We start from the raw sequence: 15,175 nt of genomic DNA on the forward strand, positions 1-15,175 counted from the left end.
GGATGTCGTACCATGAAACTTAATTATATTACTTTTTAAGCCACCTTAAGATTCACCAGGATATGAAAATATGCAGCATTGGGTCCGACTGTCACTATGCAGTCTCATGATGTTGTCAAGATTAAGATTCTTTGAAGTTTCCATTTTGAAGGGAATCATTTTTAACCAGTGCTTAGTTCGATGAGTGCAGATACCTAAAGCTCTGCTCAGAAACCCATGTCTGGTGCTTTTAAATGTCCGCGCACCAGATACAAAGGCTGCCAATTCTTGGTTCGAATGGCTCGTCCGTCCACTATCAGACTCTCCCTGCCCCTTTATCTCACTCATTCAGGTTCCTGCTTTCTCCATTTGTGACTGCTTTTTCCGTCTTTCACTTTCTATTTCTCTCCCATTTGTGTGTTTTTCCCTCTCTTCCTCATGGTTAATATTTGATGAGGAAAAATAAGCTTGAGTCCCCAAAAATTGGTGCCGGTTGGCTCCACCGGCAACCACCAGCTCAATTAAGCACTATTTTACTAAACAATTGAGGGATTTCAAGTCTGCAATCATCCTGGATATACCCAACTTCTTGGGGAGTATGAAGTCAATTGAATACACCTCTGATCTAATTTCTGATACCGGAACTAATAGGATTGTTTTATTCTTTACAAGAGACTATGGCCTTGATTACGATGTCGGTGACACCGTATCAGTCTGTAACCGCCCAACCATAGGTCGGCGGTTCAAACCTTGCAATTTGGATGCGACCGCCCATAGGGCGGTCTGAAACATCCATTTCATTATGGCAGCTTGTGAGGCGGGCAAAAAAGGCCCGCAGGACAAGCTGCAATAAAGAAATGGAGGTTTGTAAACAGGGGGGGCACCCTATAGCAGAGGGCCAGGGGGAAAGGGGGCCCTGCTAGGAGCTCTCAAAGTCATTTTCCCACAGCCTTTCCATGTTGAATTCTGATGATGGGGCCACCGTCATTAGGGGATTATGGTGTTTTTCGATGCGCCGACATTCTCCTTGGGCCGGTTGGATGCCTCAGGCCGCCGCAGCATAATGCGGCAGCCGGAAAGCAGGGGCAGATGTAGGTGGGTCTGACACCAACGTGCCGTAAGTGTCATACCTACCAACATCCTAATTAGCCCCTATCTTTTGAAAGATTGCTAGTCTCTTGGAGGGTCAATGTGGCCATTGTATTGTTCTGACTCCAGAGTCTGAAGGAGAAGTGGAATACTTGATGATGCATCCTGTTCTGATCACTTGGAGAACCTTGTTGTCCTAAGTTGATTCCTTCCAGGTTGTTATGAAATGTTGAAGGTGTCCTTTTACTGTAAACTTGTGGCCACCCTTGGCTACAAATGACCACTTTTGCTTCTTAGTAGAAGATGGTTTCTGTTTCCCAGGACACCGATAACTATCCTTTTACTTTAAATGTAGGAGACAGGAACTGACATTGCTGTCTTCAAGAGGTTGATGGGAAGAAAACGATTTCCCATTGATATTAGTGGAGAAGAAAGACTGTTGCTGCCTGGAAGAGGAAGAATGCTTTTCTCCTTAAACAGTTTATGCATTTTATCTTCAAGTTCTGCTCTGAAGGCATGTGCCCTTCTCAAAAGGCAGATGAAAAACTATTGACGTTAGTGCTGCATCTGTATGCCAGTTTAATAGCAATAGATCATAATGTGCCGCAATGTAAGTTGCACTAGCTATGACTGAAGCTTGAAACACAACAAAAGAGACGTCTGCTAGAAGTTCAGTTTGACATTCCATCCCTTTTAATAGAGTATGACCCTCTACAGCCTTAAATAATTCATTGACCTCTGTGATGTGCAATTAGGCTGAATATGCCGCATAAATACCAGTTCATAGAGCCAAATACAATCTGAAATATGCCTTCATTAAAGCAGAGTCAATCTTTTTGTCTGCTGAATCTTCTAAAATTGCACCTTCAGACATAGATCTGTGGCCTACCAAGCTTGCCACCAAAGTTTCTATAGATACTAAGCCATGCAGTCAAGTATCCATATCCACCAGTGGATGTAGGTGGATCATGAAGCAATACATATTACTTGTGTTAGTATTCTTACATTCTCCTAGAATCTCAGCTACCACATGCCGATTAATAGGAAGGCCCAGCTGTGTGAGAGTGTTCAAGGTGACGAAATGGGATGTCAGTTGAAGTCCCAGGCACCTCCAGATATGGAAAACCAAGTTTCCCTCTTATATGGGAAAAGCTCCAAGGCAAAGAATCCTTCCCAATGTATTTCTCCTGTTGTTTTTCTACTGTCACATCTGTACCCTCATGATTAGAATCAGAAAAAAATCAAGAGTATCTTCTCTTAGAAATTATTTCTACATCGTCTTGGGTAACAGACTCCTGCGTCTGCCCTATGACATTTCAGCATGGACTCTGTCTCTTTCTCTTAAAGGAGAAGGAGACCTTGCACGGGTTCAAGATGACTCCACATGAAGTCTCTTCTTTGAATGCTTGTCATTTTCAAGCTTAATATTAGTTTCACCAACAATCAGTTGCAGTGGCTGCTGGTATCTCCTGAGAGGGCGGGTGCGCACAAATATTAATATTAAAAATAAAACCTTCCTGAACCAACGTCCTCTTCTCCGGACTGCTTCTGAGGAACTGGATGCTGCAGTGCGGGGACCAGTCCTGGCACTGCTCTAATGCTGTGAAAGCAGCGCCCTGATTGGAGGGAGTGGCCTCACTCGGCACTACGCATGTCTGGCTGGCTATTACAAGATGGCCGGCCAACGGGACCAGCATACTTCTAAAAGTGCACAAACAGCCCACCCTTCTCCCTAAGTGATGAAAAATAAAATGGTAATGAATTACCATTTTATTTTTCATCTTTGGGGGTAATTTAAGTGGGGCGACACTCCTCCGCTCCAACGGAGGAGCCGTCCCTGATCAATTGTGTTCCCAAGATGGCCGCTGGGTAAGAGCTCCGGCTGGGAGCTCTCCGGCTAGGGAAGTCTTTTGGACATAATTCCCAGGGATAAACCCCTCTTCCGAACACCTACTCCTCCAGGGATATGTGTACTTCTGTCCAGCGATTGCTCCACCCCCGAGAGAATTTTCAGCGACTGATTTCAGCACTCTCCAAGTATCCAGGACTGACTGGCGCTAGCGGATACCTAGGTATCATAGCCGATGTTCGGTTGAGCTGCCTATGCAGCTGAGAGGAGAAGTGCTGGGATCACCCCTCTGGCCGTCACCTACCTACTGGGCATAGACTTGGTTGCTCGGCTGCCTGCTACACCCTCAGGGACTGCTGCTTGGACTCTGGAGTCGTATTCCCCTGACAAAGCTGCAAGGTTATTGCCATGAAGCTGCTGCTCTGTGTCCCCGAGTCTTTTCTCTTTTTCGGACTCCTAGTGAGTGTGTTGTTGTCCTGGTCTTCGGCCCTTCCGACCCTGTAGCTGCCTCCCCTTTCCGGAGCTTCTGATTAGGCCCCCCGGTTGAGACGCTTCTGACGAATGCTTTTCTTGATGACTTGAGTGAGATCGGTGATTTTTCTGGTTTTCCGCCCTTCTGATCCCGTGGCTGCCTCCCCCTTTCAGTCCAGCTCCCTGAGGTGGCTTTCTTAACTGACTTTGTGATTGGATGTTTGTTGAGCTGCAACCTCTCTATTTTGTGCATAAGGTTTTTGGGTCCGTGTCCTGATCCCCCATCTTGACGGTCTCAACCGGCTACCTAGATCGTTCCAAGCTCCCGGTCCTCGTCTTGGTGTCGCCAGCCTGCATATTGCATCAAGTCGACCACCCCGTTCGGGACACCTACTCCCCCTTCCGATAAGGATGACCACAGCGAGACTGCCTCTTCGCCCCTACCTTTGGGCTCCTTCCACTGACTGGACTACGGCAATGCCCTATATGAGGGACTACAGTCACAGTTCCTACTGAAGCTTCAACGAATGCAGAATGCAGCAGCAAGACTAATTTTGGATATCCCTAACTATGCACCAGTCTCCCATCGACTGAGAGACCTCCAGTGGCTCTCAGTCGAAAAAATAATCAAATTTAAGTCACAATGCCTAGCATATAAGGCCCTACAGGGGAAAGGACCACTGTATTTGAGGACACACCTTAGGAAATATATGCCAGCTAGAAATTTAAGGTCAGCTCAGGCACAACTATTGTCAATTCCAAGGTATAAGCAGGCTCGCTGGATGGGCCTAAGCTTCCTTTTAGGGACAGTAAACATCTGGAATTCTCTACCTATTTCGATAAAAAACAGCCAGTCGTTAATTTCATTTAGAAGACTGCTGAAAACATGGTTATTCGCTAACTAAAAGGTCAGGAGCACTAGAACTTGTCAAATTTCAGCATTCCCGCCATTCCCAGTGCCAAGACGCCCTAGGGCATACGCGCGCTCTATTAGTCTATAAATCAAATCAAATCAAAATCTATAAATCAAATCTATCCCCCTCCCCCACTCGCCTTCTATGCTCCAAGTGACTCGTAGTTGTGTTATTTATGCTCTGGTAACTGATGTAATTCGGTACAACTGTTTTCATGTAAAGCGGTCTGATACCTCCGGGTCTAGCCAGCGCTATATAAAACTCTTCAAATAAATAAATTGCGATCACCCACAAAGCAATCCTTGGAAACCCTTATCTGTTGCTGCAAGTTTTTAAAGAGTCCGAAATGGCATGTTCTCCATGTTGCGGTGTAAGTGAAAGTATGTGCATGCATATTGCTTTGTCCTCTTCTCTGCTACAAAGTACAGGTGTATAGAGACTTCAAAGACTTCAGAAGACAAACACAGGCAGTTATCTCGATACTTCATACACCTATGGGCCACTAGGTTTGATTTTCAAAGAGAGGTCCTGAAGGAAATCTCAAGTTATTGAAGTAGATGCCTAACCCACTATATAGTGGCATGCTTCATCATCGGCGCCTAGCTACACCCTGGAAAAATAGTGCCACCAAGGTGGACTTAACACAAGTCTGGAGTTCTTATATAAATTGCTACTGGATTTAAAGCAGAGATTCAGAGGAATATAAGTAAAAATGTTTCAGGGTATACCCAAGGGAATTTCTTTTATTATTTGAGTACCCTAGACACGGATAAAAACAGGTCATGGGGTCTGTATGAGTGTCGAAGACTCAATTGCCCCTATATACGCAATTGGCCGACACTTAAAGGCCTTCGCCAGGGCTGTTAGCATCCCATGTCTTATTACTCATTCGTACCATTCCTAGATCTGAGACCTAAGGCTCTCACCTGTTTTTTCAGAATTCTTAATGGAGAAAACCTAGGAACAATAATGGATGCATCAAAAGTTTTTTTTAGTATAGAAACCTTAATTGTCTATTGTAAATAATAAACTGAAATGATAGCTTGTGCCGGTGGGTGGGGGGGGGAGTCTTGTGGTAGCAGGCAGCGGCCGCCATCAACCACCTGTCTGTATCGGAAAAAAATCATTGAGTGTGATATACAATGACGCTATAAAGTGAAGCACTGCAAACCACTGCAAGCATATACTGCACATGTGAGCATGCAAATTGTTTCCTTCCCAAAACATAAGTCATTCTTCTTACCATAATTACAGGTGGTTCGGTCATCATGCACATCTATAGTCAAACACTTGTGATAGAAGCATAGCATAGTTAATGGTGCTAGTTCACCCTGGGGGCTTTGTGCCTGGTTCATTTTTGTCAAAAGTATGAATCTTGTGCATGCTAGCTGCCATATATCACACTGGTTACAGCAGAATTCCAGACGTTAAGGAGGAGAAATAGTTGCAGAAATGTCCTGTAGCGTATATATATGCCATGATGATGTGCATACTAAGTAACTTAATGAGCTAGATCTGGCAGTATGCCCCGAATAGTGGCGTGGGCGGTCCTTTGCCTTTATTTGGAAAGTGTGAGATGCGGCAGACCTGCCAGTGTTTGACTTTCTTTTGTTTTTTTCTGTATTGCAGAGATAACCAAATTGTAGTTAGTTTTAAGTGACACCCCCCGCCACGCCCTTAAGGGGAAATGCCTCGAACAGCACTTAGTGCTAGGTAAACCGCCTGTCACGGAGGACATACAGTTCATGATTACCCAAGTGAAATGGAACGACCGAGTAACAAGTCGGGAGTCCCAAAGTACTGTGTTTTTACATTTTACCAAAAATTCACAAAGGTGCATACCCCCTCAAAATTCACTGATCATTTTCTAAGACCACTAGTAACCAAGATGACTCCATACGTGAAAGACACCTAAGACGTTCTCAATATGATCCAAGACATGGATTTTGACCTTAATATTGAATTGTTCGTAACCTTAGACATTGAGGCCCTGTACACAAGTTTTCCTCAAGAAGCCTCCTTCAAAGTCCTAGAAACATTACCGAAAAAAGTACCATGGGATTCCATCACACCCATTGACTTTGAAATAGTCTGCGCACACATGGCCCTCACCAGAAATGATTTCCAATTTGAGGATCCGTACTTCTTGCAGACACACAGGACATCTATGGGCAGCATTTTCACCCCAAGCATATCATGTCTCTGTGTCCACGATTTTGAAAGAAAACACATTTATAACAAGAGTAATCCATACAATGCCAATATAAAAACCTGGAAACTGTATATTGACGACGTGTTGATCATTTGGAGAGGTAATGAATCAGAGGCCCTGAAGTTTGCTTAATGGTTAAACACAAGAGATGAATTCTTGAGATGCACTACCAAGCCTGACAAAAAATATGTTCACCTTTCCAAATTAAAAAATGTAGACACACGACAATTAGCTATAACCTAAGGTATATTACAAACCCACTGACTGTACCAATTAGTTAAGGTATGACAGTTTCCACCCAAAGTCATTGGAAGATAATCTGCCGGTGTGATGAATACAGGCCCCAGCTAGGCCCGCAGGACACAAGGGTTCGCTCTCCTGTAATGGAATCTATAAGGAAGTTGGCACGGAAACTGCAAAGTACAAAGACAGCATTTATTAACCCTTAAGGGTGGTCCTACAATCCACACAACACTCTTCAGTATTGCATAGAGTAGCACAAAGAACTTGCGTACACGGTCCCCTTTTATACACAACAGAGGGGCTCATAAGTGGGTGGATACAACATGAGGCCGAAGAACATTACCATTTATGGTCATTTTCGATACTGAATCAATATGTGGGCGGAGCTAACACACTCCTTGAGCCCGCGAAAACATGGTCAAGCAAGGCTAACTGATAACAGATGTGGTCAAGTCTGGGCATGTGCCAGATGGACAAAGGAGCTATTTATAGACTGTTACTAGGCAGACTACAAGAGCAACTAACACAGAGGTTGGACTCTTCTCGTGGGGAACACGTGGAAGCATGACAGTACAAAATGGAGTCCGAACTTCGGTCAACATAACAGAGAAAACATGATCTATAAGAGGGGAATTAATGTCTTTAGTAAATGCTTAATCACATCGTTGTTTCAATTTACAACAGGTGGGCAAATTTCTTAGACTAGGAGAAATTGCACTGAGATAAGTGATTACGAACTACATGCTGACTTGCTGACAAAAAAAACTGAGGCTCAAAGTTAACCCAGCAACCTGTAAAGAGAGCCAGAAAAAGAGCTCAAAACAACTAGACACAACCCCGCCTACAGACTTTGGAGAAACCCAAGAATGAATTCTGATATGCGTCACTACTTACAGGACACATTCCAAACAGATGAAGGCAATTGTCTCCAAATATTGTAAGAGCCTGTCTTCCGACCCCTTGGATCTCAAAAAAACAATATTCTCTTTTAAACAGGGAAAATCACTGAGAGAGTTATTGATGCACACAAGACCAAAACCTTCTGCTCCCCTCAAGCCTACCATTTGGACTCTCTTGAATATGTCCCCAGTGGTAGGTCCCTACTCATGCAGTCACTGTAACATCTGCCTCTGACCAAACAAGTGTAAGGGCTTGATATAGGTTTAAGAACAACATGGTCCCTGAGGCAACATACTAATTATGGCTCCACCAATGAAGTTTATGTACTGATCTGCCCATGCAATCTGAAATACATTGGCATGACCCCCAGAAAGATTTGTATTCGAATCAGTGAGCACAGGAACACTTCCAGGTGCGGAAAGGCTATCACTAAGTTGATGCGCCATTACATCACCATGTAACACACATAGAATGACTTCTCTTGGGTCTTAATTAATAAGTTACCATCACAAGCATCAGAAAAAAAGATGTTCTGTTATGAACAACGTTGGAACTACAGGCTTATAAGTTCAACTACAGGCCCGAATGACAAAATCTCATGGCCCCAGCTGGATGGAAAACACGATCATCAGGAAATAAAATGCAGGCTATATTCAGCTCTTCCTGTTCCCCATATGATATGGCAAGCCAAACAGAGGGCAAAAAACATGGAGGTTGCCACGCAGCCATCACATCAATTACACTTTTACGTATATGCTTACTCCAGCAGCCTTTTAAGCACAAAACAGCCATGTCTCAATGGAAATACATTTGGTTACATTCGGGAATTAGGTATATCAATCCTAGTTAAAAGAATATCACCTGAGTTTATTCGGTCTTATACTAGGGCCAGATTACCAAATAGTAACACTTGATGGTGCTATGCATCCTTACTGGCCTGTCACACTCAATTTGGAGTCCTTGATATGGCTGTTCCCTTCAGGGTTGCAGTCCAATACTCACTCAGACCACAACTCCTGTGATCCTTTCACGTCGCACGGGGCTGTCCCCATCGTCTTTACCTCGTGTGACACAGGATCCAATCACTTTTCCCCATCTCATACAAGCACTAGTTGTTTAGCGGTGTTCATGGCGGGAAGCCGCAGGTTCCACAGGCAGGCCCTGCTGCCTTGAATAATTACGTGGGGGCAAAAGCAATATATACTTGTGGTGGTCATGGTTTCTTTAGGCGATTTGCCCAGCACTAAGTGCTTTTTGAGGCATTACCCCTCAGGGCATGGGGGCCCCGCTCACTTTAAACTAGCGACTATCCAGTTATCTCTGCAGTACAGAAAAAACTTAGAGGCACTCTAACACGGGGGTCGCCACATCTAGCACTTTCCATTTGAAGGCAAATGACCGCCCACGTCACCACTAGGGGCATACGGGCAGATATAGCTCATTAAGTTGCTTAGTATGCACATCATCATGACGTGTATATATATGCTCTAGGACATTTCAGCTACCTTTTCTCCTCCATAACCTCTGGAATACCCCAGTAACCATTGTGATATGTGCTAGCCAGCACGCATAAGATTCATACTTTTATAAAAATGAAGAGGACACAGCCCCCAGGGTGAACGAGTACCTTAAACTATGTTATGCTTCTGTCACAAGTGTTTGACCATAGGAGCGTGCCTTCCTACAGATGCTTATGATCTCCAAACCATCTGTAATTAAGGTAAGAAGTATGACTGTATGTTTTTGGAAAGAAAAAATGTACATACTCAATAGTGCAGTATATGCTTGCAGTGGCTTGCCATGCTTCACTGTATAGCATCATTGTATATCACACTAAAAAAAGTTTTTAACGGTGCACAAGCTATTATTACAGTTGATTTGTTACAATAGATAATTAATGCCCAAACTAAAACAACTTTTTGATGCATCCATTATTATTCCTAGGTTTTCTCCATTAAGAATTCAGAAAAAAAGGTGAGAGCCTGAGGCCTCATATCTACACATGGTACGAATGAGTAGACAGACAAGGGTGCTAACGGCCCTGACGAAGGCCTCAGACCTGTATGGGCTTTAAATGTTGGCCGAAACATGTTGGCGTCTATGGGGGCAATTGAGACATCGACACTCATACATACCCCTTGTCCTGTTTTTATCTTTGTCTAGGGCACTCAAATAATAAAGGAAATTACCTTGGGTATACCCTGAGACATTTTTACTGTTTCCCTCTGGATCCCTGCTTTAAATCCAGTAATGATTTATATAAAAACTTCTGACTTAGGTTGAGTCCGCCTGTGTGGCACCATACTACCAGGATGTAGATAGGCGCAGATGATGAAGCATGCCACTATATAGTAGGTGAGGCATTTACTCCAAAATCTTTAGATTTCCCTCAGGACCTCTCTTTGAAAATCCAGTCTAGTTGCCTATAGGTGTATGAAGTTGTGCTAGGAGGACACAACTAGGTCTCTCTCTCTCTCTCTTGTTATCTCTCTCTCTCTCTCTCTCTCTCTCTCGTTATCTCTATTCTCCCAAGGGCTCTAAGAATACCAACACAGGAAATTAACTAGTTTTATTTATTTGAAGAGTTTTGTAATACAACGGATGTCACCCACTTTGAAATCCACAATGTTCGACCAAATCCAATGTTCGACCATTGATAGTTGGAGGGGCCAATTTTACATCTCTCCCACACACAATAATTAATGCCTAGGTGCACCATCCTCTCTACCAAAGCCACGCAAAAGATGTAGACCAAGCTCAGAGAGGAAACATCCCACTCAGCAGTCCCACAAAGTACTCTCCTTGGTCTGACATAGGAAAAACCAGGAGGATGCTGGGAAGGAGAGTGTTTATGGTGTCCAGCTAGGAATGGGCAAAGCTTTATTCTCATCTCTCCTAAAGTATTTTTCGGTCTCAAGGTGAGTGAAATTCACCTCATATGTAATAACTAGGACGATGGATGTGGAGGTAGTGAGTGCGGTGAAAGGAAGATGATGGAGGAGAGGGCTAGGTGGAGAAAGGAAGAGAAGGAGGCAGGGTGGAAAGGAATTAGACATATACTCTGCCAGGGGATCTAAGAGTGGTGAAAAAGGAAGTCCTGTGAATGAATGCATTATGACTTGCTAGTCACTGCTTCCTGCATCCTGCAAAACTAACGCTAGGCACCGCTCTTTGCCATACTGTGAAACTGACCCTAGGCATTGATGTATTTTTCACTGAGAAACTAATGACAGCCTCTTCTTTCTTTCAGAAATGACTGTGCAGAGGACAGGGAGCCAGGACGGCGGCCTTTGCGATGCTTACGGCGACAGTCCAGGTTTCTGCTGAACTGTAAGCTGGTGACACTCTCTCTCTGTCTCTCCCTCTGCTTGTTTGCGCGGGCGTGTTGATTTCATGCGAGTTGATTTCCTGTGTGTGACTTTGTTTGTTTGTGCTTTTCTTTGCCCGAATGACCCTGGGTGTCGTTTTAAGGTCTCGCCTGAGCCAGCACTTTAGCGCTGCTCCGGCGAGAGCTTTAGTAAACGGGGGATTCGGAAGTCCAAACTAGTGCTTTTCAGGCCTCCAAATACAGTGCATGTGCGCTGGGCGCGCGCACCATTTGTCAGCCTGCTGATCACTTTTGCGGCCGCTTTGATGTACTCAGTGAGCCGCGAGGCCACTGAGAACATCAAAGCGGCCGTGAAAGTGCTCACCATATGCCAGCCTTCTCTGTGTTGCTTTAGCCCTGACCGCCCCCCCCCCCTCCATGTTACCCGTGTGGCTCACTTTCTCTTTCATGGCCGCATGGCGTTAATTTCACGGCCGCGCGGCCAATGCTTGTTTCTCAAGAGGCCCGTTCTCTCCTCCTTCGCGTGAATGCAAACGGCTGCCGTCTGCCCCCAGTCTTCCACTATACAATGCAAACCGTGCAAATCTAAAGTCTGCCGGGGGTTGCTGCCTCCCAGAGGAAGGGAACAGGCCATTCCCACTGCAGTCTCATGTTTTCTGACTTTTCAAAATATGATGAGCAATTACCACAGGTCACAGACCCATCACTGTTGATAACTACATCCTTGAAATTATGAAGTGCATGGCACTTCCTAAGGAGTCTGTCCTAAAGCCCTCTGGTACCCTCTGTGGTGAAATGAGAAATACTTTTCCCGCCAAGACGCCTGAGTGAATTAAATGCTCAATGCTGTCAGCTAGTACTTTGCTGGTAATTAATTTGAATCCAGTCAGGGCAATCCAGGCTTCCCTACCTCCTAAATCGGTAAAATGAGGACCATTAAATTGGATAATACCTAAACCTGTTTTTCCATCTCAGAGAATTTACAGCAGTGTGGTAAGAATCACTACATAAAAAGGCTATTATTTTCAGTTAACACGCGCAGAAACAAATTTTCTTCGGTCCACATTATGAAAAGGTTTCTTCATAATGGCGAATTCGAGGTAATTGATAAATTAATTGTTGAATAGGAAAACGAAACGTTTTCTTCCTATATATCGCTCGTTTAAGAAATACATCAATGTCAAAAACAATCTTTGGTCCGAAAAATTGAGAAAAATATATTTGCGCTATTTTTGTTAGCGAATACAGCAATGTTAGTTCACTTTTAAAAGTGACAAAATGATGTATCCATTTCTTGTTATGCAAGAACATTGTTTAATTTTGAGAGAAGCTTGTGTGTGTCCCATTCCATTCTGTGGAAGCACCAGCAACCATGCATCATGGGAGGATGATGTGGCGCAACAACCAGAGCTCCTACTTTTAGGAATTGGAGAACAGGGTCTCGAGTCGGCGTCGGCTCAACATCCTGTTATTCTTGGCAAATCACTTAGGGGCATATCAACAAGGGCTTTATCTCTGCTTTTTTGGCTTTAAAAGCCAAAAAAGGAGAGATAAAACTAGCGCCCTATCAACAACAGGGTGCTAACATGCAAATTTGCATGTTAGCATCCTTTTACTCTACGCTTCCCCTTGCATCTCTAATGAGATGCAAAGGGGGCGTTCCAGACTAAAATAATAGGAGTAATGTCGCTAAGCGACATTTCTCCTATTATCAAGAATGTCGCTAAACCTGTTAGAGACAAAAAAAGCAGCGCTAACCGCGGTTAACGCTGCTTTTTTACATCTGGTATTTTTCTGACTTAGCCATGATATCCTATGGAAGGAGGATATCATGGCTAAGTTTGCCTGTCCCTATCAACAAGGTAACGTGAGATTATCGCTGGGTTTCCAGCGATAATCTCACGTTAGCCTGTTAGCGTGAGGATTTTTATCGCTATTGAGATAAGCGTTGCTAATAGCACGCTATCTCAGTGATAAAAATTCACGCTAGCCGGCGATAATTATCCTAGCGCTAAGTGCGCTTAGAGATAATTATCGCCGGTTGTTGTTGATATGCCCCTCTATCTCCCCGTGCCTACAAAATATGAACCTGTTATTGTGTAATGTAACTGGTGCTCATGCAAAGCGCTCCAATACTTGCGGGTCGAGATCCTGCCATTTTTAAACTGCAAAAAACAGTCTCAGTTGCATTCAAACACATAGATGCGTTATAGCAAGGCCCAGCCTGGCTTTTTTTCCACCCTGGTCATTTCTGAAGATGATTTGTAATTTGTGATTACCCCCCCACCACAAATGCCCCACCCGCCCGCCCCGTACAACTTCTGAGAGGTGTTGTTATGCAAATCGGTTAACTGGTATAGCGAGCCGCTGAGCGTGGCATATTGACTAGCAAAGGCGTCACAGCATACCCACTGGTAATTCCAAACATCATTAGTAAGGACAGACTGGTTACTCTAGCGACAACACCTTGAATACAAACACACACAGTCATTCGCCACCTGTCTTATCGTGGCAGCACTGGGAGGATGCAGGCGCGTGCAAACAGAAACACACATCGATGAGACTAGGCAGATAGCGCCACTATTCAGGCTCCTAAAAAGAGACATGTAAGTCACACCCTGAAGATTGTCAATATTCCAAAGCTGGACCAACCTATTTGCTTGAAGATCTGTATTTACATCTGATTTACTTTTCAGAGGCCATTTTGGCAACCCGTGACTTTGGCCAGTTAACACCCAGCAGAGTCCAGAGCCTGATTACACACACTAGCCAGGTGGCGCTGTTTTTGTTTGGTCTCAGCTTGATTGCGCAGTTTTTATATTTAGCAGTATATTAAATATTTGAAACTGTGTGCTATTTTGTTCTATTTTTATCTCCAATGATCAGTGCTGGGAAGCAGCAGAAAAAGTAGTGCTCGTATTTGGTCTATGGTTCATCAAATATAAGAATAATGTATTGTGCAACCGCAAAACACGGTGTCCTAAAACTAGCTGATATCTTTAAAATGAATAAATGAACAGTAAAAGGAAGGACATTGTCAGTCACCTCATTTAGAAGGAGGCAGAGAAAAGAAGGGACGGAGAATGATGGAAAGTAGATTAAAAAGGCCTTCTGTGCTCGGGATATATACCTATAGGCTGAACATGCCTATGGAGAGCCATTTTGAATTATGCTACCTATGCGCCTGGTCCGGATCACAAGGTGTATTTGCACTCCAGTGTTAGCTACTTGGCCAACATTGTCTAAATAGGTAGATATGGCTTTAAAAAAATCTATTTTTCATTGCCCGCATTTCAAAATGTCTGCATACTTTCTGCACCAGTTAGAAAATGACAACAAAGTAATGCCCAGGAGTAGGATGCCCTGCTCTTATAAGTGGAAATAACTCTTCTGATGGCCATGGATAAAAGTCTATTTCTTCCTAAAGTTACTTCCCCAACTTCTCAAACAAGACACTGTTGTTGCTTTTTGTAAATTCAGTGATAGCTTTCGATGTCTTAGGATAATTGGTGCTAGGGTATGTGAAACATTTAACTCGGATCACAAACCAGTGACAAATACATTTTTTTCTGACTGATGTAGGTGAGGAATTAATTATCTGGGCATCGACCACATTTATGAATATTCGATTTCATAAAATACCACAGATATAAATTCACCAGACCCACAACTCTGGAGACTGCAGCTTGATGTCTCGTTAGCAGGTGGAGGCTAAAATGTGTTAGATTTTGTTATGCTCCTCTTCATACTAAGAGGGTCAGGCAAATAAAGAGCCTAAGACTTGCAGATGCCAAACTTGCTGTATTTGACCAAAATCTGGTACTGCCCACATATGAAATCACATGGCAGTTTAGTCTTTTATTTCTTATGCTTAAAATCCTGGATTTAGCATTTCACATTTTTTACAGCTGATAATTCAGCAAATATGAGGGGATGACCTGGAAATTAGCCCCGGCAAAAATGGTCAGACCACCCCCACCACTCAGGATTCCACAGCTAAAGTGGGAGGAATGTGGGCATGGGGGCATGTGTCAGTTATTAGAGTCCCCCCTGCTCTGAAACCAGCCACTAGCCAGCAGCCCACAGACTGCCAGCGGTGCCAGTCCTGATTACCATATCAACAAGCATTGGCATAGCCAAGAGGTCTCGCCTTTGGGACCTTAGAAGTGCTTAGTTATCCAGCACAATAG

The 15,175-nt window shown here is 43.9% G+C and overlaps 1 protein-coding gene across 2 annotated transcripts in view; it reads left to right on the top strand.

Annotated features, from left to right (window-relative positions):
• Positions 1-15,175, top strand: part of ARHGEF19 (Rho guanine nucleotide exchange factor 19) — a 305,405-nt gene that overhangs the window by 172,924 nt on the left and 117,306 nt on the right. For both annotated transcript variants that reach the window (XM_085608601.1, XM_085608602.1), the window contains one exon: positions 10,908-10,987. In XM_085608601.1, the coding sequence (XP_085464727.1) occupies positions 10,908-10,987 (80 nt within the window). The remainder of the gene's footprint in view (positions 1-10,907; positions 10,988-15,175) is intronic.

Source organism: Triturus cristatus, chromosome 1_2 (genome assembly GCF_964204655.1).
Source record: "Triturus cristatus chromosome 1_2, aTriCri1.1, whole genome shotgun sequence".
NCBI lineage: Eukaryota > Metazoa > Chordata > Amphibia > Caudata > Salamandridae > Triturus > Triturus cristatus.